This window comes from Ostrea edulis, chromosome 2 (assembly GCF_947568905.1).
Source record: "Ostrea edulis chromosome 2, xbOstEdul1.1, whole genome shotgun sequence".
Lineage (NCBI taxonomy): Eukaryota > Metazoa > Mollusca > Bivalvia > Ostreida > Ostreidae > Ostrea > Ostrea edulis.
In genome coordinates, this window is record NC_079165.1 from 95,612,237 (window position 1) to 95,635,267 (window position 23,031).

The following is a 23,031-nucleotide window of genomic DNA, read 5'->3' on the forward strand; positions in this document are numbered from 1 at the left end:
AAAGTTTTGACTCTGGGAGATTCTGATATCTACAAGTTTGGGTTTTGTGATAGAATAAAAAATAGGTAAATTTATAGAATTTTTAAAGTGTTTTTTGTGTAAGGGAGTAAAACAGAAATTTCAGAAACGTTTGTCAATATCTTATCCACTCATAGAATGAAGACTGCCTCTCTTTCACTACAACTTGTACCTACAATGCTCGCTTTTGGTTCCTATTGCCACTCATTCCTCTCTGAAAACCATCTAGTGCTCCCCATGGAATCAGAAACTTCGAAGTAAGGCCATGATTAGGCGGACTGGCGTGTAGTTGGAAATTGCCGAGTCTCATTTTGCTGATTGATCTACTTTCAGAGGACTTTTGACATTGAAACTTCTCGAAATTCTCCGTTTTCAGGCTTTTCTTTTTTGCTATCCTAGATCCTAGCAGATATTTAGCTGATGTTTGATGTACAGTTGTGTTGCTGAATTAGGCCAAAACATTTAATCTTTAGTTTCTCATGCACTGTCACATTTGACTGGAAGCTACTGCATTGATCAATTTTATCAACATATTGATGAGGGGAATAAATTCAATTTTCTCTTTCCTCCATTAAGGAGGTATGCTACACCAGAGAAATTTGATAAGGATGAAAAGTGGAGGATATGTACAATATATTGAAATTGAAAACTTTCAGATTTTCTTTATTTGGTCAAAAAATGCAGTTTTAATAGAAAGCAAACTGAAAAAAAATTAAAACCCCTGCTGGACTCAAACCCGCGATCTACAGTTCCGAAATCTACGTGCTAACCTACTGAGCTACTCAACTAAGTGATAAATTTGGAAATGAATAGACAAATATTGTTGATATTTATATTTTCATCCATGTTTTGAAAAGAATTCAGCCATTATGACGATGTAGAGTACCACCTTAATAGATTCTGAAATGTATTTGTGTATTATGAAAACAAAAGTACAGTTAGGTTAAATGGTTATTTTATACATCATCTTTTATAAACAAGTGTTTAAAACATTGTTTATTCTTTACAGAGAATTATTTAAAATAACTAAACAAATTTTTTATTTGGAAATTGTACATAAATGTTCATGTGAAAAAGAAAGGCAACTTGTGCTACAGCCAAAAGAAGGGGAAAAATCTGCCTCTCTCATTCTTGACAAATTTGGTCTGAGAAACTAAAAATTAATTTTTTTTGCCCTTACAGGATTGAAGTTTTACTGACAGTCCGTTCTGTAGTTATGGCCCTTTGACTTTGAAAATCTTTCATAAAAGTTAATAATTTTCAAAACGTTATTTCATTATGGTTGTATATCAATGTACATGTATTGAGCTGTATTTATTTTTCTGTAGTTGTATATTCATAAGTCACAGTATTCATAAGTTGCAGAATGAATTCGTGAAAAACAAAATTTATCTTCAACAGAGTTTTGGCCATAGAGTTTGAAAATTTCCTAGAAGCCATAGTTTTTTTTTAGTATTTCTTCGCTATACCTGCAGATGTTGAATCTTGCTTTGGTTTATGTTGTAGCGGTACAGATCAAGTTTAAGTTGCATTCCTGTGGAGCTACTTTCAGTGGATTTATTCGAACTTTTGAAAATTTTCTAAACTGCACACTTTTCTAAATCTGTTTTGAGGTGACCTATTGCTAATCATGGGTATTTGGAGTTGCACATCTCCGTGGTTGTTAACATTGGAACTTTTTGACTAGAAATGCAATTTTCACCAACATTGCTGTTGAACAATGGGGTAGGGGGACAAAAAGTTTTAGTTTCATGGTATCTTCCCTTTTAGAGCCCTAGGGGTAGGGATGAAACCTCCAACTTAGTACAATCACTCAATATCTTCTTTACTCCTGGACATCAGCTGTATGTATACTTATACTGAGCTCGAAAGCCTCTAGCAATTATGAAATTTATAGGGTCAGGTTCAGGCCCAGAAGTGGTGCTTTACGGGTCATGTAGTGAAAATACATTCAATATTTAAATGTTTTTATTTATTTATCATCTAGGAGGTTATGTTTAACGTAGAGGAGAGTTCTGCCAAAATTGTAAATATATGGCTCTAGGGTCAGGTGTTCAGGTTTTAGGATGGGGCTATGATAATTATTTAACATTCCTAGTACATTAATATGTAAATAGAACATGTTACAATATGAATGATACATAACGATGGATATTGTAGTTTTATAGTCTTGTAGAGCTACATTTTGTACACAAGTATAAAGTTTTCAACATTACATTTACTATATTGCTAGGAATTGTGATTGTTTTTATACGCCCGTCTTAAGACGGGCCGTATTATGTTATGGCCTTCATGTCTGTCCGTCTGTCTGTCTGTCTGTCCGTCCGTCCGTCCGTCTGTTACCTTTTTCGTGTCCGGCTCATAACTTAAATACTATAAGGCCTAGAATAATCAAACTTTGTCAGTTGATACATCTTGGGTAGAAGGTGTGTCGCACATTAAAACCAGGTCGCTGTGACTTTTAATTAAGAAGATATGGCCAAATATGGTAAAACCCTGTCCGGCTCATAACTTGAAAACTATTTGATCTAGAATCATGAAACTTGGTCATCTTATGCATCTTAGGTAGAAGGTGTGTCGCACTGTACTTTAAGGTCACTGTGACATTTAGTTGAAGTGATTTTTTGAAAAAAGTATGTTATAATTGGTACAATCCCTACTCTATAAGAGTTTTGTAGAAAACCTCATTCAAAAATGTTACATCAAGAAAACACATATTTTTTTTATGATATACTGTACAGTTTTTTTTTAGCCTATGTAATGTTTCCTTTGTTTCTAACAATAACATGAGGAATTCCACTTGTCCCATGGGAGTAGCATGCAAAGGGCATTTTGACAAGACTAATTAATGAGTTTTGTGTAGAGCATCTCTGATCAACATGATCTAGCAGGTGTTATCTTTATCTCTAGGGAATTGGGCAGAGAGATCTTAGCCTCTTAATTGCAGATATACCAGAAATTATTTGTGAAAGTGAATTTGTTTGTTGTGGTTAGTCTTTATTTTCAAAATTAATTTGACATTGTACTATATAATTTTTAATTTTTTTTCTCAGCAACCTATATGCAGAGTATCATTTCTCACTAAGACAACAAATGGTTGCAATATGTATAAAGGCCTATTTTAATGATTAGTATTTTGATGTTTTGTTATGGCTGTGGCATTGTTCAGAAAAAAGATATACAATGAACAAAGCTGCAGATTGGGCATTTGTGTAAATCTGAACAGATGAAATAGTATTGCAATAACCATATTAAAAAATGTTAATTCAAGAAACTACACATTCTTCATTATATACACTGTACTATACAGCAGTATATAACAAACAAATTATTTCTTTTGTGTCAGTAACAAGAGAAATTTCCCTTGTCCCATGGGTGTAATTATCAAGCAATTCAGGAGGCATTTTGCTAACAGAAAAATTGCATTCTGTCAAATTACAGATTAATTAATGAGTTTAGAAGATTTCTGTTACAGCAATCTGATCAAGGAGGTGCTATCTATATCTCTTGCATTCGGGAATTGGGCAGAGGAATCCGGCTTTCTAATTGATCTGTCAAATTTTAGAACAGTTCTAATACTTCTCATTACCAGCTCATTAGAGTTATCGCGCTTTGATGACTCTTGTGCGTCATTGGTAAGAAAATGCACAAGTCTCGCGAGCAAGTGCGAGATTACTGGGACATAAATGAAACGTTCATAGCAACCCCCCCCCCCCTTTTTTTTTTAAATTAAAGTACATGGTGTATTTTAAAATAAAATAGCCATTGGTCAAACTGCATTTTTAAAATGTTCTAACACTAGTTTATCAAGGATGTTACATGTTTTGTTTTTTTAAACTCTACTACACCTATTTTGAAAATTCCAAACAACGATGTTCTCTGTCCAAAGTCAATAAATATTTTGTAATTTTCAAAATAGCTAAGATGCAGTTTGAAACGCATTTGTTGTGTTAATTAGTGTTATAAACGTCTAAAAAAAATGCAGTTTGGAAAATATATAACTTATTCTAAAATATTGGAAAATGAGAGAGAGAGAGAGAGAGAGAGGGGGGGGGGGGGTACATGAACGATTACAAATTCCATGCCATATGAATCTGTCCAAATTGTATGATAAAATAGAATGTCTTCATAATCTGACAGAATAATTTTAATAACACATGAATCCCATTAATTACAAGAAAAGTTATTGTGTCGGATGTGCATATTGGTTTTTCCCTTCACAGTTCTTCTTGCGATTGATGCTTTATATGGGTCAGATTTGGCAGATTTAGCACCTGCACTCCTTCACATAGTTTAATAAGTTCGTCTGTTTTCTAGTAAGAATAATCAATTCCTAAATTTACCTTTAGAATTTTAATCAGTGTCGTGGTTTGCAGTCCGTTATAATATGTATTCGATACCATAATTTATATTACGTATGCCTAAGTAATGTTTATGTATGTTGTCCCGGTAGCACGATTTTACGCGCCTTTAATTTGAAGAGTTCCACTAATGGAAATGATAAGTATTGGTAGCCATTACTTTGAAAGTTAATTTGGTATAAAGTTTAAGAATTAATATGATATTGTAAAATATATTTTTATTTTATATCTCAACAACAAGGTGCAGATTGTCATGTCTCACTAAGATGACAGTTTTACAGTCTAAGAATAAACATAATGACTAATGTTTGATGTTTTATTACGCTGTGCATTGTTCTTCATTCCTTAAAATACAATGAGCAAAGCTGCAGATGTGCATTTCTCAAGTCTAACACAACCAGTTGAGAAATATATGATGTATTATTTTTTTCTAATTAATAACTACACCATAGGAGATGCACCAGTATTTGAAATAACCGTTTTTAATCTATATTTATTTATATTGACATCACCATGCATATTTTACTTTTATACTTGAAGATTTGACAAAGGCAGATACTGATATATGTATTTTTTGATATGTTGAATAAATCAACCTTTTTGAGTACTCCCATTTATTGTAAGTTGTTTGCTTGGATAAAGGGCTATCTTGCACTTTAATCATTTCATTGAAACCATTTGGGAAAATGTTTTTATATCCTTTTAAAAATCATTAAGCTTACATTATCAATATTTGAAGCAATGTCACATGAGGCCATAAAGTAGGTAAGATTCTTAAAGGAAGGTTGACATTTGGTTCCATGCATACCTATCTCTTCATGGTGATATGTTCATGTTAACAATATGTGACGGGCGTATCATGTGCCGTGGCGGTGCACTTTTTTACTAATGGACAACTCATTCTAGGTGACTCCTGGATATTGTGAAGAATTTTTAAATAAGTTTATTATGTATTTTGGAGGACAAAGTTCTGAATTCCCCTCTAAGCGTAAAGTGTATGATTCAGAACTTTGAAATTTAAAACGTCAGGAGATATACCACGAAAAGCATTGAGTAATACAATTCTTTTCTGTAAATCATTAAGTAATTCATAAACAATTAACCAACCTAATTTGTCAAAGGCATTAAAGGTGCATCATATTTTTCACTCAATATAATCCTAGCTGCTCGTTTGTGAATTCTACCCATGCAAGGTGAAGATAACGAACAGTGATCAATCTCATAACTCCTACAAGCAATACAAAATAAATAGTTGGGCAAACACGGACCCCTGGACACACCAGAGGTGGGATCAGGTGCCTAGGAGGAGTAAGCATCCCCTGTTGACCGGTCACACCCGCCGTGAGCCCCATATCCTGATCAGGTAAACGGAGTTATCCGCAGTCAAATCAGTGTGCCAAGAACGGCTTAACAATCGGTATGAAACACGTCAGACAGCATTTGACCCAATGCGAGGTTGTAAGATTGTGGCGAGGTACGGATAGATGGTGAAATAAATTCCTTATTTTGTGGTTTGTAATGGTATAATTTTCAAAAGAAATTGTAGAGTGAATAATTTATATATAAGAGTTTTGAAAACGGCTTCTACATGACAGGTATACTGCAGTATAAGATCGATGTGAATGTCTGATAATTTCTCCACCTTACATTTCCAAGGGAATGGCTAGAAAGTTCAAGTTAAAGATTTACAGTTTTTAATTTTCATTTCAATTGTTGTTTTCCCATTAACATACACTTTGTTTTATCAATATTCACAATCATCTGGGTTTGTTTTGAATATCTTGCAGGTCCTGTCGAAGTGGTGCTTCTGGTTATGAAACATTATTTTCATAAATATACATTGTCGTGTCATCAGCAAACGTACAAGAATTCCAATGTTCAACAGATCGGTATATAAATAATAAAGGGCCTAAACTAGAACCCCGCGGCACGCCTGTGATAGACTGATTCAAATGTGTATGCACCTATTTTCAAACTTTCACTTCGATCTTGTAAATTGAAACCATTTGATTTAGATCGGACTAAAGTGGTGGCATTCCAGTTTTGAATTATTATTAGTATGTCATGGTTTAATAAATTAAAAGATATACATGTACTAAAATCTAATAAATTAAAAGATATACATGTACTAAAATCTAAATGTAAATTTCCTTAAATTGTTTTTATTTATCTATTGCATGCAATCGCTCATCAGTGAATTTATGTGATTTAAACACATCTTATTGTATAAATATACAAAGGGATTAGTTACAAGTTCTAACAACTTAGTAAACCTCTCCCGTCAGTGAGTCCTGGTTGGCAAGAATGAAATTCTCTGAATCCAGATTAGGTTTCCATTGATAAATAGAGGTGCGTATATCCTCCGCTATATATTTCTCTAGAACTTTCGATATACATGTAGTAGGTAGAGCTGAGTTTTGGCGATAGCTGCCAGAATCTGACTTATCATCTTTTTTGTTTACAAAAGGAGTAACTTTTGCCATCTTTGAATGAGATGGGAAAATACCATTGATTATATACTAGAATTCATTAGACGTGTTAGGGGTTTGGATATTATACTATAAACTGAAAGTTTGAATCGTTTAGGTCCAAGAAAGTCTATGTCGGTGCAGATTTGTTCATGCCAAGCTTCCACTATATGGATCATACAATGAAAATGTATACACTGTTTAAAAATCTCCATCCCAGAACATGTAGGAAACAAACGTGCATAGTGAAAACCCATGGACTTTAAGAATTTGAAACGAGAATATGTTGACCCGATTTTTCGAATCGAAATTTCGGGTTTGTTCCTGCTGTCGTGGTAGTTTATTGTCTATGTATCCTTTTTCGTGGCTTCTTGGTGGGGGGATTTGTGTCGTACTGACACATCTAATCTGTCTTTCCATGTTTTACTTTGACATGAAATAGAAATGACTTGAGGATGTAGAAACTGTCTTGAGGTACAGCTTAAGAACAATGAATTTTGATGACTAATGTTTGATTATATTCTGATTTACGTGTTCAAGCATTTATATTCAGATCAGCATTGACAAAGATTATACTTTGATGATAATGGATTTGGCGATGGGTTTTGAATATTGGTTGTATTCTTACAAAGTTTAAAAGTTTTTGTACCCCTTTAAAATTCTGCAGTTCATTTTTTGAAAAATTCAGATTGACGAATTCAACGTACTTAGTAAAAATTGAATTAAGTAATGTCTGGACCGATGAAGTAGATATTGAATCCGTACATATGCAATTATAGCATACTATGCGGTTTTGCTCAAAAGCCGAGGAATTAACTCGCTGGAATTGCTGAAAAAGTATTGAAAGTCCCCATCTTTTAAAGACAAAAATTGACAAAATAGAGATTACAATTAGCAAATATGCCCAGACTGAAGTTCAATATTTTGCTCTCTCAATTAAATAGTCCCCATTCAAACAACATTTATTGCAGTTTTCTCAATTCTTAATGGATTTAAATATATAATTAAAAGAATTTGAAGAATTGGTATTGATTTGATGGTGTTTAAGCCGTTTTGGCAAAACTGGTTTTGTGAAATCCGTTTGTGGAGTCTCTGTGGTAACCCGCTATGAGGCTGCACTTTTTCGAACACCACAGAGAAGCTTTTGTGCGTGAAGGGGTTGACATGAGACTGCTGTTTAACGTACTACAAATCCAAGGACTGTTTGCGAGGGGAATCATTTATCAACTAAATTGATTTTGTTATTTCTTTAATTTTAATGTATAGATTTTAGAATCAATGTTTTGCAACTTTAAGCAAATGCCCAGAAAATGAAGAAAACCCAAGACCAGCCAATACTTGGTTTGCTGGTAGAAGGCAGTAAATTTTTTGGCCTTGGTTCATTTTAATGATGAAGCTGTTTGAAGACCCCATTTCATGCACTTCTTTTGGGGAGGACTTCTGTTTCGGTGTTTGCATGAACGGGCTCATATGACTCCTCGGGGCATCATTATCTTCCTCCTTTCCAACCGTACCATCGGCCCAAACAGTGACCACCCTCTCGCTGTTGAACTATAAATACATGTATTGTTTAAGACAAAATCGAGCAGAAAGCTTTAAGAATGGTTTAAAGTTAAAAACAATAAGCAAAGGAAATGGCTTTGTTCGAAATTGACTGAAACGGTTTCCTTCTCGAGTGGGACGTTCAACAATATAAAATCAATTAATCCTTCGTGTCATATCCTGTCATGAATTTGATCATATTCTATTTGTATTTATATTGGAAATTAAAATCTCGACTTCTAACATCATTTTAAATCATCATTTATCTGAAGTGTAAATACCATGACCCTGACTTCTGCCTGCTTGTTTACTATGGTGTGGGCGTGGACGTGGAACTGGTAGTATCCTCGGACCGGTGCTGTAAATACTCCCTTATCCTCGTTATACCCCGATCCGACGTTGGTGATCACGTTGTCGAACTGTACTATCTGAGAAAAAATTCCCACATCTTCTAATGAGTTCAATGTTTGTTTCATTTGCCTCAGAATGGAATGTGAACTAAATGTACAAGATCTATAGTTACATGTATATCTGAAACACCAAAACAATTAAACTTTATTAGCCTTGGATAAGGGCAACTCTCTAGTCACCGAGATTTTGAATATTGCAAACTACTAACTAGTAGCTTTATCTGCTTCAAGGTCCTTTTTTTGCCACCGAAGTTGAAATGGAATCCGCGGTGAGGAGTTGACGACTTATGTAATTGCTGTGTATTGTTTATTGATTGCTGAATTATTAAAGCGAAATGAGGAGACCATTTATAGTGTTGTCTCGTTTTCAGTTAGATTAATTTTTAAAAGCCATCAATAATTCAACGGACTGTCGTAGTTTTAAGCGTTTCAGCACATACCTTCTGAATCCATTATTTCTGTTTTGTTTTGGTTTTTAAAATTCAATTTTAACTCAAATGATGCACTTGCACCTTAGGTGGATCGTGACCTGTCAGTTTGAATATCAAAAATAAAAAGTGGATGGTAAGAACAGTTACTTTATTGATATCAAAACTGGAATAATGCTTGGAATGACGATGTTTAAATTGAGGCATGGTTTTATATGACATTAATTAAAATTCACGAAACGGACGTAAATCAGAAAAAAGTGAGATGTCGACAACATACATGTATATACTTATATTGTGCAAGTAAAGTAAATTTAGCTTACCTAACTATTTCTGGGAAAGCTGCATAATGTTTATTGTAAATTGGCTAACACATACTGCATGCTTTCCTTATTTCAGCGATTTTGAAGCGTATCCCAGTCAGAACTGATGCACTAATTAGGGTAATCATGAGGTAGCAACTCTATTGTGAATGATGATGGATGAATATATCTTAGTGCAACTCTACATTAACACTCTTTTTGTCATTAACTGAAATATACATCTATACACGAGGTCCTATTTTCAATCACGCATAGAAATGTTTTCTGGTACAAAAGCCGTATGGTATTAGTGATGTAACAGGCTACAATAACAATATACTGAGGTTACAGAAATGAACATTCTGAGATATTGCTTCAAACTACAGAAATTATTTTACAGATCTTACCTCAGACTAAAAAAATGACATAGAGATTTTATCTTATCTCAGACTACAGAAATGACTTATAGAGATCTTGTCTCAGACTACAGAAATGACTTGAAGAGATCTTGTCTCAGACTACAGAAATGACTGGTAGAGATTTTCTCTCAGAGTACAGAAATGACTGGTAGAGATTTTGTCTCAGACTACAGAAATGACTTGAAGATCTTCTCTCAGACTACAGAAATGACTTATAAAGATCTTCTCTCAGACTACAGAAATGACTGGTAGAGATTTTCTCAGACTACAGAAATGACTTAAAGATCTTTTCTCAGACAACAGAAATGACTTATAAAGATCTCTCAGACTACAGAAATGACTTATAAAGATCTTCTCTCAGACTACAGAAATGACTTATAAAGATCTTCTCTCAGACTACAGAAATGACTTATAAAGATCTTCTCTCAGACTACAGAAATGACTGGTAGAGATTTTGTCTCGGAGTACAGAAATGACTGGTAGAGATTACAGAAATGACTGGTAGAGATTTTGTCTCAGAGTACAGAAATGACTGGTAGAGATTTTGTCTCAGAGTACAGAAATGACTGGTAGAGATTTTGTCTCAGACTACAGAAATGACTGGTAGAGATTTTGTCTCAGACCATAATGATAACATGCTGAGGTTTCATCCCCGTCCACACAGTATGAAAACGTTGATAGATTTTTCTTTAGACAAGGTGGTTCGATATTCTGTCTACCTTGTAATAACTGTATGGTCCAAACGGTCTTGCCTCCAAAACCACGGAGAAAGCCACGAATACATCGTCTGCCGTGCGTGTTGCATTAATTGCCCCTCCAGGAGGCCCGGGCTCCCCTCTTTCACCCTTCACACCTTGAGGTCCTCTGGCACCCCTTGGACCGGGAGGTCCCCGTGGACAGCTGCATACATTCTGGTCTGTTGTAAAATTACTTTTACCTGTGAAAAATAACTTGACTTATTCCGGTACACACTGCACCATACATTTCACATGGTGTAAAGCGTACAATGCATGTGTGGGTAGGTGTGGCGCTAAACTACTAAAATATTTACGAAAAGCCAAAAACTTGATGCATCAATAAATCAAAATTTAAAAAAACACAAAAATTCAAGCATATGCGGATCCCTATTTGTTTTGTTTTTTTCCTGTTTTTTTTTTTTTTTTTTTTTTTTTTTTTGCAATTGATTTTTGACCAATCTCTGGGGGTAGGATTCAGACTTGACCTCTGGTTCCTCCCCCACCTCCCACGGGATGTGTGTAAGGAATCGTTTAGAAAAATTCTTGCATTTTTTCTGTAACGTAATGCACACCTACAAAGGTTTCATACAGAGCCAATTCAGCACAGTCCTTACATCCCGTGATACATTGGATATTTCATAGGATTTTCCTTACGTCCGTTACGTCCCGTAATACATTGGATATTTCATAGGATTGCCCTTACGTGCCATAATACATTGGATATTTCATAGTATTGCCCTTACGTCCCATAATACATTGGATATTTCATAGGATTGCCCTTACGTGCCATAATACATTGGATATTTCATAGTATTGCCCTTACGTCCCGTAATACATTGGATATTTCTTAGGATTGCCCTTACGTCCCGTAATACATTGGGTATTTCATAGGATTGCCCTTACGTCCCGTAATACATTGGATATTTCATAGGATTGCCCTTACGTCCCGTAATACATTGAATATTTCATAGGATTTACATTTCCCATGTTTTTGTTTTCGCTATCTTTACCAGTTGTGCGGATAGTGATATCCAACCAGTCGCAGTGGAGCGTTCGCTTCGTGATCATGGTCGCGTCAAACCCAAGACACAAAGATAGTGATTGCTCCTTCGGTAAACGTTCAGCATTTAGAAGTGAGAGTCATGGGTCTTTCGGATATGATCTTAAAACGGTAGTGTCTTGTTGACACGTTGAAGAACCCTCGCTGCTACGTCTCTGAGGTGGTACTTCACCTATGAGTGAAAATTCCCGAAGGGACGTAAATCAAACAAACCACCAAATTAGGATTGAGCTTCTAATCCGGAAGTGCCAACGCCTGCCGCGACTTTTTATGTCATATCCGAAAGACCTGTGATGTATCATTCTCACTTCTAAATGTCGAGCATTTGACGAAGGAGCAAATACTATACGTCGTGCGGGGTCCGGTTACGAAGCGAACGCTCTACCACTGAGCTACAATCCTGCATTCATAGCATTTCAAAGGAATCTTCTATACATGATATTATTTTTATAACGTTAATTTACTCATTTAGCCAAGGTCAACTTTAACATAAAAGAGAATTGAGTGGGAAGAAGCATAATTATATTTGTGCTGTTAACCACCTCTGCAAATGGGGAGGGGGGTCCTTGTTCCTGCTGTCCCCATTAGCTACACCCTTATAACATGGACTTGATTTCGGTAATTAACCAAGAGTTTAGAGATTATAGCTATAAATTTCGAAGCATTTTAAAATTATCAGAAGACTACGAGCAAATCGATTATTTCATTATGTTCCTAAATTTTGTTGCCATTTCTATACAACCAATTCCCTTTTGAAATATCTTGTTTAGTGGCCTACCTTGTTGAATGAGTCCACCATTAAGATAAATATTAATGGGACCGGCAGATTGATATATGGCATCCGGTTTTGTGCAAAGTCTGTCCGTAGTATTCGGTTTGATTTCCTGTTTTTCCCTCTCTGGACCAAGTGCTATCGCGCTGCCATTCAGTTCCAAATTTGGATTCAAACGGAATTCAGAAAGAGATAAAGGAAGAAGAGAAAAAATGTTTAATAGAAGGAACCACATTTTTAATCGGTGGGGTTGGCGCAATGTGTATTGTGGAAGATATCGAAAATTTGCAGGTGTTGATGAACGTTATCGCTTCAATTTCAGTATTATCTACCTGTAAATTTCCATTCGTGACTGAAATATCAGTTATAACTAAACAGTTCAAAATTCGTATTTTGATTACTTATGGAAAATCAAAGGAAAATGCAGGATGCTGTGATGGACCCCCCCCCCCTCCCCCCCGACGCGATTTGTAGTAGTATACAGCTATTGTAAATCGAACCCCAAACTATCTAAAATTAATCGACCGCACTTCTCATCAAAAGAAAGTTGGGTTTAAAGAGTCGTACTATCACTACAATTAAAACAAAGGCTTTTAAATGACAATGTAGGAATTAAAGTGTGAAATCATGCAGACTACAGGTGCCTTTTGAAAACACGTATTACAATATATTGCAGTGATTTTGTACAAAATGCATTTCAAAGAATTGTTTGCATTTATTTCGCTTTCCTTGTTTGGTGCTTTTGGAAGATTTTCAGGTAAATATTGTACATTCTTTTAATTGACTGTATGTGCAGTTTGAGATATTTTCGTATAAATATTTCTATGTGAAGTATAACACAAGGAACTCAGGATATTTCGCAACTTGTGTTTCCCTATGACTAGCATTGAAAGAAGGACAAGACGATGTACAGTTTTGTTTCACGTACCTTACTGAACACACGTATTTTATTGTACTTTCTAAGAGGGGACTTGTGTCCTGCCATGGGATGGTACATGGTATGACAGCGCCTTCCCGGATAATAACGTGACTTTTGACCTCAGTACGCAGTCAGTGGTGGGGTGGAAGATCCTAGCATACAACACAGAGGGGACGAACTGGGTTTGTCAAGAGGACAGGCAAACAGACAAACAACTGTTGTTCAAGTACTGTACTTCATGAAGTTTTAAACTCGTTCCTTCAATAATGCAACTTTCCCCTCAAGATCTTGTTCTGTGCTTACACATACACTTAAGTGAATATACATTTATATCCGAATATTATTTTCAGATCAACGAAAAACTTCGGATCTTTAGGACTTCAACATTTGTATATGTTTCGATGCGTTCAATGGAACAAATTGTCGGACCATGTATATCAATATTATGTATATGCAGGTATAATCAATTAAGCGTACGTTTTTAACTTAAAAAATACTTTGCATATCATATATAATATATGCCTCCTGATAACTATCAGTGGGTTTTTTTTTCACTTTCAGATGAACAAAGAAACATTGCGAATCAGAGGTTGTATGTTGAACCCTCTACCACCAACGTAACTATGGACACAGCGTGTGTGACAACAAACCCACCGGCCACAAGAGAATTCCACATTCTAGTTAGAGCAGGCACGTATTGTATAAATATAGATAGTAGTCAGGCTCTTTCATGACCAATTAAAAAAATGTATGTCGCATGCTAGTTGCGTTTAAGGTGGTTCATTTCTGAAGCATCAATGTGACAACCGAAATCGTGCATTAGTTACATTTCACCAATTCAATTCTTTATTGTCCTTGAGTTATACAACTCATCGGAATACATCTAGTGCATGTATATGTATATACACAATATATCTAATTGTATAAGATAAACAACAGGTGAGTGGACAGGAGAAGAAAGGAGGAGAAGAAATTACAAATATAAAATAATATACATGTAATCACATTATGAGATGCACATGTTATTAGAAAAATACTATAATTACATTATTGACTTACAATGCTAAACTTCGTATTTTCACAGCTTGTACTAAGAATTATACCAAGTTCCTGAGTTCTTTAGTATTGTCTACACTAAGGAGCTTAACTAATTTAAAGACACTTAATTTTGTGTAATAAAAACCCTTATATCTTTCTCAATTCGTTGTAAAATGGACATTTCAGTATAAAATGAAACTCATCTTCTATATCATGTCACTGTTGCACAAAATATGATCATGCTGTCCGTATCAAGAAATTCCTCTGTCGCTGCTGATAAAATTGTTATTTGTAAAATGAGTAATGTGCGTTCTATTGTATTTGTTCTTTTAATGTCTATCGATGTTCCAAGATGGTTATAAACCATATCGCTTTAAAAGATGTGCGAGAATTATTGTCGCTTCTTTTTCACAGTTTTCACACTCGCTACTTGTGTTTCGTCAATTGTGAAAAATTTGCTTTATCATTATTCAACTCAAATTTCATAGATCTACAAGACACGATACAACAGCTCTGATAACGACTGTGAACACCCTTTACCCTTCCTATATAGACAGATAAATGAAATAGAATATTTTGTCCGCTGGGTTTACAGTTACATTTTGCCAATCGCAACTTTCTCGTTAAAGGTTTATCACCCAGATTTATGCATATCTTAATTTACAGAGAATTATATCACAACCTAATCTATAACAAGTACATTCTATGTTTTAGAGATAATCAGAGGGGTGTGTAGAGGGGGTGTTAGATCTTAGCGATCCCAAGTGATGATGGATATGTTACATTTTTGGTATTCCGTTGTTATATAAACATTTCCAATATGATTGATTTTATCTTGTTCAACGTCCCTCTCGAGAATTTTTCATTCATTTCCAATAAAGGTTTTGGGAGGTTAAAGGTCATCACGTTATATAGACGCTGGTTCAGATCTAGAGTAAGACAATTGGCTAGATAGAAGCATACGACCCAGGTATAGGCTAACAACGATATATAATAGTAGCTTTGAAAGGAAAGATAGCTCATTATTTTTGCAATAACAAATCCAGTAGGAACATAATTAGTTAGACCTAGTTTTGAAACACAAATTTGTTACTTGAATGTTCAAAAACTCCAACTGAGACCCACTTTTACCATCTTCGTCCCAACCAACCATCTCAAATGTACATTTCGATACGACCAGTCGAAGTGGATCAGTTGTTAGAAGCCGACGTAAAAATAGGTTGTGACTGCTCCTTCGCCAAACATGCTCAGCGATCATAAGTGAGAGCCGCGGGTCTGTTGCACGATTCCTTAAAACCAAGGTCCCGCGGCACAGCAGACGTTGACACGATAAAAAAAAAAACCTCATTGCTACGACCTTAACCTTCAGCTCTATACATGTATAAGTCTAAATTGTGGATCTTCACCTACAGCTGGTGACGTCTCAAAATTATTGGAAAATTCTCGAAAGGATGTAAAAAATAAACATTGAATTTCAGAATGATGGGAACAGGGAGTACCCACTCTCAATAAAATAAAAACCCATTAAAATCAAACAAATTATATAAAAAAGAGAAAAAAAACCCACTGCAACAACACACTTGGTAAAAATTATTGGTCATCTAAACTGAGAATGACTGTGCAAGTATGATGCCTTTTCTAAATTAGATTTTAGATTTCGGAGGTACTACTATACAGTAACAATGGGGTTCTCGAAGTGATGATGGCCGATTCCACATCGGATGTAGTTTTATAAAGCATATAAAATCGGTAGTTGCTAAACAGTAGTATTTTTATATTCCTTCTGCATGACTCAAGATTAAATATATAACTAGCACTATATTCACTCAGTTCCACATTTTCCACTGTAAAGAATAATCATATCTAAGATTGCGGGAATAATCAGCTTCCATTTATTTAGTGGTTAACATTAAGGAAGATGTTTGTACAGCGTTCGGTAGAAAATATTACGTCAATATATAAATCGTTTTAGGAACTGAATCATCAATACAACAAAACTGTCCCTCCCTTCTCTTACACAACTTCACATATGTCCATGACAACGGAGTGATGACGTCGTGTGAATCCGTCACTGGTTTGGCAGACGGATGTCACAGTAGAAGTGAGATAGCGTTTGATTTCACCATATGCAATGCATCATTTGGGTTCTCTGGTAGGTGACAAATAAAATTATTGTTTTTTTTAGTTCAGTTGATGATCAGGTAAAATTGATGATATCCGGTCGTTTCATATTATTTCATAAATCTGCTGTATTGGGTGTATCTGGATATGAAGTGAAAACGCTGAAAGCTGACGTGAACCTATTTAGCTGGAAGCTTGTCCATCGTCTGCCTTTTGTAAACTTTTATTTTTTGTCTCGATTTTTTCTGATGACTCCCTGGTCCAATTTCAAAACTTCACAAATAAATTCTGGAGAAGTGAATGAGGTCTTTTGAATTTAGGGGGGGGGGGGGGGGGTCGGTAGGTAATATTCGTGGATTGCCAAGGTTGTACTGTTTCTATGGGGTGTAATTTCATTGATATTACTATGACAAATTTTATCACCTTGGAATCTCTTATGACTTGATAAAATTTTGATATTTTTATTTTAGCACCAGTGATATCTTAAGGTCAATCCTATGAAAGTGGGATGGAATGTAAGTTAATCAAGAATTAATATAAACTTCTGCTGAGCTGCAGAAAGAGTCCAAACCTGAAATAAATGAGACTATTAACTTCACTCATGATCTATACATTAATTCATAACGTTCAACCTGGGACTTTTGCAGGATATTTAGGAAATTTCTGGAGATAAAATGTCGATGTATCGTAAGCATGAAAATTTTATGAAGCTTCAACATTATCCCCAGCAGAAACCATTACAAGTACACGATTACACGAAACTTAGTTCAGAATCTGCATGTGCCCAACTTTGTACCCAAGTTTTTAATGTTGTTTTTTTATTTTTGCTATATTACCTTTTGCTGGCAATTTTCTTCGTTGTCCGAAAAAACAAGAGTACCTGTGTATATTTATATACGATCACAGTACTGTTTACTGTCATCGTATGATTTGAAAAAAGGTATTCTCAGTACGAGGACTGTTCGATATGTAATGTGTATTGTACAATATCTCAAAAGCATTCGACTCAAATAGTGAAATGAACATTACATCCCTTCAAAGTATTCTCCGCGATTTCAATCTCTGAATTCATTTCTGAAATGCGTCACGGTACGCTAATTTAGGTAGACCTCTGAGACATTGACTTGATGTCTGAGCCAAGGGCTTGTCGGAACTTGTAATGACGACCAGATAAGAACTTTTTAAGTTTTGGAAAAAGGAAAAAAGTCGCATGGGGGCTAGATTTGGAGAGTATGGTGGGTGTGGCAAGACAGTAACCTTCTCCGACTTCAAAAATTGCTTCACAAGCTCAGATGTATGTGATGGAGCATAAATCCTGACACAGGCGTCGGTTATGATAATACTTCTTGAGCTTTTTTAGTATATAACATCTCGGTAATACCGATCTGTAACACGTTTGCCCTTCGGTACCGGAATTTGTACGGCTATACCATCCCATGAGAAGAATATGCAATAAAGAACCTTCTTTGTGCTTAAGATTCTTTTGGCAACTATAGACCTTCTACCGTGTTTAGTTAGCCATATTTTGTTTCCAATTTTTCTTACTGGTTCGAGATAGTGAACGCATGTATAGTCACCGGTAACAATGTTTGCAGATTTTCTTTAAATTTGGGAAACATTTTGAGCAATAGCTTAGCGGTTTGTACTCGTACCCGTTTTTGGTCATCTGTCAATATATGCGGTATCCATCTGACATAAATCTTTCGTACTTTCAAAATACGCTATAAAATGAAATGCACCCGCGATAGCGATATGCCAACAGCTTTGGCAATATCACGAATCGTGTATCTGTCATCACCTTCAATTATTTCCCTGACTTTTGAGACATTTGCCTTGCCTGTTACAGTTACAGGTCGGCCAGATTTTGCTGCATCTTTGACGGACTCTGTGCCAGTCAGAAATGTCTTTCTCCACCTACGAACTGTCTCATAAGATACCTTATCAGATCCATAAATTTTCCCTATTCAGTAAAAACCTGCATTACCGAATGACCGAGTTTTGTGCGAACTTTTATATAAGCTCTAATTTCTTCAATATTCTCAACGTGTTTCCCAACCATTTTTACAACAGTGGTCAACGACTGGCTCTATTGAAATGAATATAAGTTTAAAACTACAATGTATGTGGAGCTGAAGGCTCGTGTTTATACCGTTGGAAAGGTATTAAATAGAGCTATTCAAGAGAATCATCATCCACGAAACCGTGCAAAACGTTATCTCGCTGTGGTATAATACACATTACATATCGAACAGCCCTCGTTAGCCTAAACAGCGACGTAATAATTGATATAAATATATTCGCCACCTCTTTATTTTTTTATTTTTTTTTATCATTTCTTGTACCTTCTTCTAGGTGGTCTCAAATATGACAGATGATACACCCAAGAATTCCAACAGTGCTGACAATGTACGCAGTGACTGTAGAAAGCTAGATCGCAGATCAAATTAATCTTATGTTCTTTTTATGTTGCACATTCTAGCCAATGGTTTGTTTTACTGTGTCCACTCGGAAACAGTCGGTGATGTTCAGTATGTTGTCACCATAAACCCAGAAGCTGTGGACTATGTCACTACGTTCAAATTTACTTGCTTTGTATGTATATATTACTTACGTTGACAAAAACCCGAGTTTGGTTATTAGATGTTCTATATTCATAATCATGACAAGCACTATGTAAAGCTTCGAATATTCACAGTACCTGTAAATGTCATCCTTTCTAATATTTCTTTCCCTTTATTCAAATTAGGTGTTGGCACAGAATGGCTCCTATATTTATAGCAGCGACACCAAAGGAAGCTGCAAGAGAGACCAGTCGCCTTTCTCCAAGGACAGCGATGGCACTGCTTTTCTGAAGTTGCTATCGTTCGGTTAATAATTGTCTTCTCATTTTGTAAATAATTAATGAGAATTGCGATTTTTATTGATAGATCTCTAGAATAGATTGATTCGGTTAATTCTTTTAATTCGGTAACTTTCAATCAAATTCCTTTCTGATTTCCCAATAGAAAAACAAGCTTGTGTGAAAATAAGAAATATGATTCATACTGTTTAAAACATCAGGATGATACTTTGACTAAACAAAGCTATAATTTTCATTTTCAGAATCGTGTCGTAAGTGTTTTGAATTTATTCATTTATTTACAAAGTAATTATGTACATCCTGCATATTTCTCACTCTTCGACATACATACACGTAATGTCGACCTTTTGTGTATATATAATTAAAAAGTCGTGTATTATTAAATATTATAGCATTCACTCAGTCCAACAACGATTCAGGAACTGATGACGTGATAATAGCAATGGCGATCATTGGTGCCGTAATAGCACTAATCATACTAATAGTTATTGTCTGCTGTTGTAAAAAGTCATCGAAAGGGAAATTGACACTACAAACTATGACGTCGACAAATAAGGACGATGAAAAGCCTTTGAACGAATTGATCGATAGTGAGAAAGTCTCCACAAGTGACGTCACGCCAGGTGCAATTTCATTATCAGCATATATATAAAAAAAATTATGAAATGTTACATGTTGTAATCTTTTTTAAAAACTTCCATTCACAATTTACAAGCTTAATATCAAAAATCTTCAAATGTAATTGTCATGCAACATTTAGAGGGCTCGTGATTTGTAAGAAATTTCAAGAATAGTTTTAAAAAGGACACTTGATGTCTGTTACATGTAACAATCAGGGATAACAGCATTATATCTAAAGAGTGATTGTATGCCATTCAATTTGATCTACCCCGTAATCATGCACCAGATAGTATATAGATATTCATCTCTCCAAATCTTATAATAAATCGTCAACCCGATGTTTCAGAGACATATTCCACTGATAGTACCGCATCGAGTGCAAAGTTCAAGGGTATCCACCAATCAAAATTAGCTTCCCAAAAAGGTATGTGTTCTAGAGTAAGAAATGATGTTTGGTGTACTGTAGAGAAAAAATGAACTTTTCTGAATATTTTCTGTCTTTCAGTAACTTCAAATTTCATACAGCCTTTAAATTCCTCCAATGATTTGACATCTTCTGAAAAGGAGACAGTCAGTAAATCGTGTAAAAAGACAAAGGACTCTTTTCTAGAAATGATTTTAGAAACTGACGATTCGAAAACAATTACGAATGATAAAACACAAGAGTGTGATAATGGCCAGGACAAAGATAAATTAACGATTGATTATGAGAATTACTTAAAAACTTTGAAAAATGGCACAAAAAGGAAAAACAAAGGAAAAGTAGATTTTCTTGTGGACAAGGAACAGTTCGGAGATCATAGTTTACAGATGTATAGATACCAAAATGAAGTTCAAAAACATGAACAAACACGGACCGATTGCATGCAAATGTCTCATGAAAACCAAACAGCTGAGGACCCAGAATCAGCGTATGAGTCCAATTCTTCAACGGGGAAGAAAATTACGTCAGAGGTTGAAGAATTGCCCCATGACAAATCAGTAAGTACAAAGTCCTCTGATGAAAGCGCTAGTAATAGTAATCTTAAACGGGATGAAGTTGTGAATTCAAAACGCAATCCATCACATAATATAAAAGGTGAAGCCATTAAAAATGGATCTACGGTCAACACTAATGAGAGACAGAGAGAGAAGACTGAAAAGGGAAGGAAGAATAAACTCTCTAACAAGAAGAATAATCAACAACTGAAGGAAGTTTCCTTCGTTCATAGCGACAAAATATCTCAGATGTCAACTGAAAATGACCAGGTCAAAATCGGTGAAAAGAAAGCTCATACAGAAACACAGAAGGAAGCAGACGGTGAAAATCAGAATGCTATGTCGGGAAAAGATTCAGTTCTTGAATCGCTGGTAAATTCAGAGACACCAATTACTGGAATATCACCTGATCACACAAATCTGTACCTGCTGAACGAACTCTCATCTTCAGGTATTCAGTCAACGGTAGATGAAAGAGGAGGGGGAGCAACAAAGAACAAAAAACCTTCTAGAAAGAATGAAAAGAAACAAAAGGCACAGGATGGCACTGAATCTATTAACGATAATGCTGGGAGAAAAGTAAAGAGAGCAAAAGTAAAAAGGAAGCCCAAAAATAAAGCCGACTCTTTGGAGACAAAAGTGATAAAGAAACGAAAATGTAAAGAACAAACCGAAGTTGATGATAGTGAAGAATTGCAAGTTGTAAATGACATAGCTAAAAGTGATCTATTCAGCACAACAGAAGATTTTTGTGAAATCAATTCAGTCAATGAAAACCAACCCACAGCTGTTCAAGCATGGGCGTGTAATTCAGAAGAAAAGGGAAAGGATGCCAGCACTCCGTCTGACAAATGTGAGTTACTGCATCTATGTACATCCAGGTCTTTTCATTTCCGATGTAGAAAATCTTGTCATTTCCACAGTGGACAAAGAATATATCTCATATCTATAAATCTGAATTAGATTTGGAAAATAATTCTAAACGTAAAAGATTTTAAATAAACCCTCAATACATAATCCATTTTCTTTCTCTTCTAAGTAATAGACACCGATCGCAATTCAACTCAACATGAAGATGGAAAAAGTATACCTGGTATCCCTGATAAGTCTGCTGGAAATAGAATTGACAATTTGAACAACTTGAACTTCACGGAATTATTGGAATTAAGACCCGCGAGCTCCCTTGCGCCAGTATCTACGTTGATAAGAGAAGATACCACATCGTCACTCTTTCAGAAAGAACGAAAGCCACGTGAAATTGAAATCAACACTGGTTATGTTTCACCAACTATGACAGCACTGAGAGGTAAGGGACGCACAAGTTGAAGTAAGTAACAGTTTGTTTGAATTCTTTGATTTTGTACTTTCTATCGATATTTTTTAATTGCAGGATCAGACGAAGCTTCCTCCTTGACGAAGGTGGACGAATCGCTGCCTCCTTTGCAAGTTTTAGATCTTGAATTGTAAATTATACTTAGTAGTTGAAATAAATGTTCAAAATGAGACTGATAAACCGTATCAAACTGTTCTCGTACGGTCTTTATCTGTAATTTACAGAAACTATCTGTTAATGTAGAGGATTTTTTTGGTGTTCTTTAAATGTTATCTAAAACGGTGTTTACCTGTGATGTATTGTGCCGATATTTGATCATTGTTGTATAACAAAGGAGACAATGCACCCAGATGGTTTTAATATTTCAGACAAGCATCTCCAGGATCAATGGGTCAGCGATACCATCGATGAAAATTACAGTTGTTTGATGCATGTTTTAGTCAATTTCTTCTTGATTAAAAAAAGGAATCTCTTTTGGTGAATGTTTTGTAAATGATAGGGTATATATTATATTAAAAATTCATTGTATGAACGAAATGAAAAGGTCATTATTGTTTTCATAAATCGTTACATGATCCCCCCAATAAACAACATATACTTCATTTATCATGTACTACGAAAGTAATACGTAATAAAGAGACAAT

At 35.3% G+C, this 23,031-nt stretch overlaps 3 protein-coding genes across 3 annotated transcripts; 2 read left to right on the plus strand and 1 right to left on the minus strand.

Moving 5' to 3' along the window:
• Positions 1-8,079: 8,079 nt before the first annotated feature.
• On the minus strand, positions 8,080-12,775 carry LOC125681665 (complement C1q-like protein 4). The gene is made up of 4 exons (XM_048921838.2): positions 12,524-12,775; positions 10,668-10,885; positions 8,671-8,817; positions 8,080-8,398 (listed from the first exon to the last, which is right to left on the minus strand). Exons 1-4 carry the CDS (start codon positions 12,750-12,752, stop codon positions 8,123-8,125), a joined length of 870 nt encoding a protein of 289 aa, XP_048777795.1. The 5' UTR covers positions 12,753-12,775; the 3' UTR covers positions 8,080-8,122.
• A 432-nt stretch (positions 12,776-13,207) lies between these two features.
• Positions 13,208-19,043, plus strand: LOC125680156 (uncharacterized). The gene is made up of 5 exons (XM_048919599.2): positions 13,208-13,274; positions 13,482-13,662; positions 13,787-13,893; positions 13,998-14,116; positions 18,948-19,043. Exons 1-5 carry the CDS (start codon positions 13,208-13,210, stop codon positions 19,041-19,043), a joined length of 570 nt encoding a protein of 189 aa, XP_048775556.2.
• On the plus strand, positions 16,226-22,859 carry LOC125682383 (myb-like protein X). Its single transcript, XM_048922923.2, has 8 exons — positions 16,226-16,626; positions 19,075-19,187; positions 19,342-20,078; positions 20,423-20,500; positions 20,582-21,907; positions 22,094-22,360; positions 22,445-22,517; positions 22,756-22,859. Exons 3-8 carry the CDS (start codon positions 19,898-19,900, stop codon positions 22,796-22,798), a joined length of 1,968 nt encoding a protein of 655 aa, XP_048778880.1. The 5' UTR covers positions 16,226-16,626; positions 19,075-19,187; positions 19,342-19,897; the 3' UTR covers positions 22,799-22,859.
• The last annotated feature ends 172 nt before the right edge of the window (positions 22,860-23,031 follow it).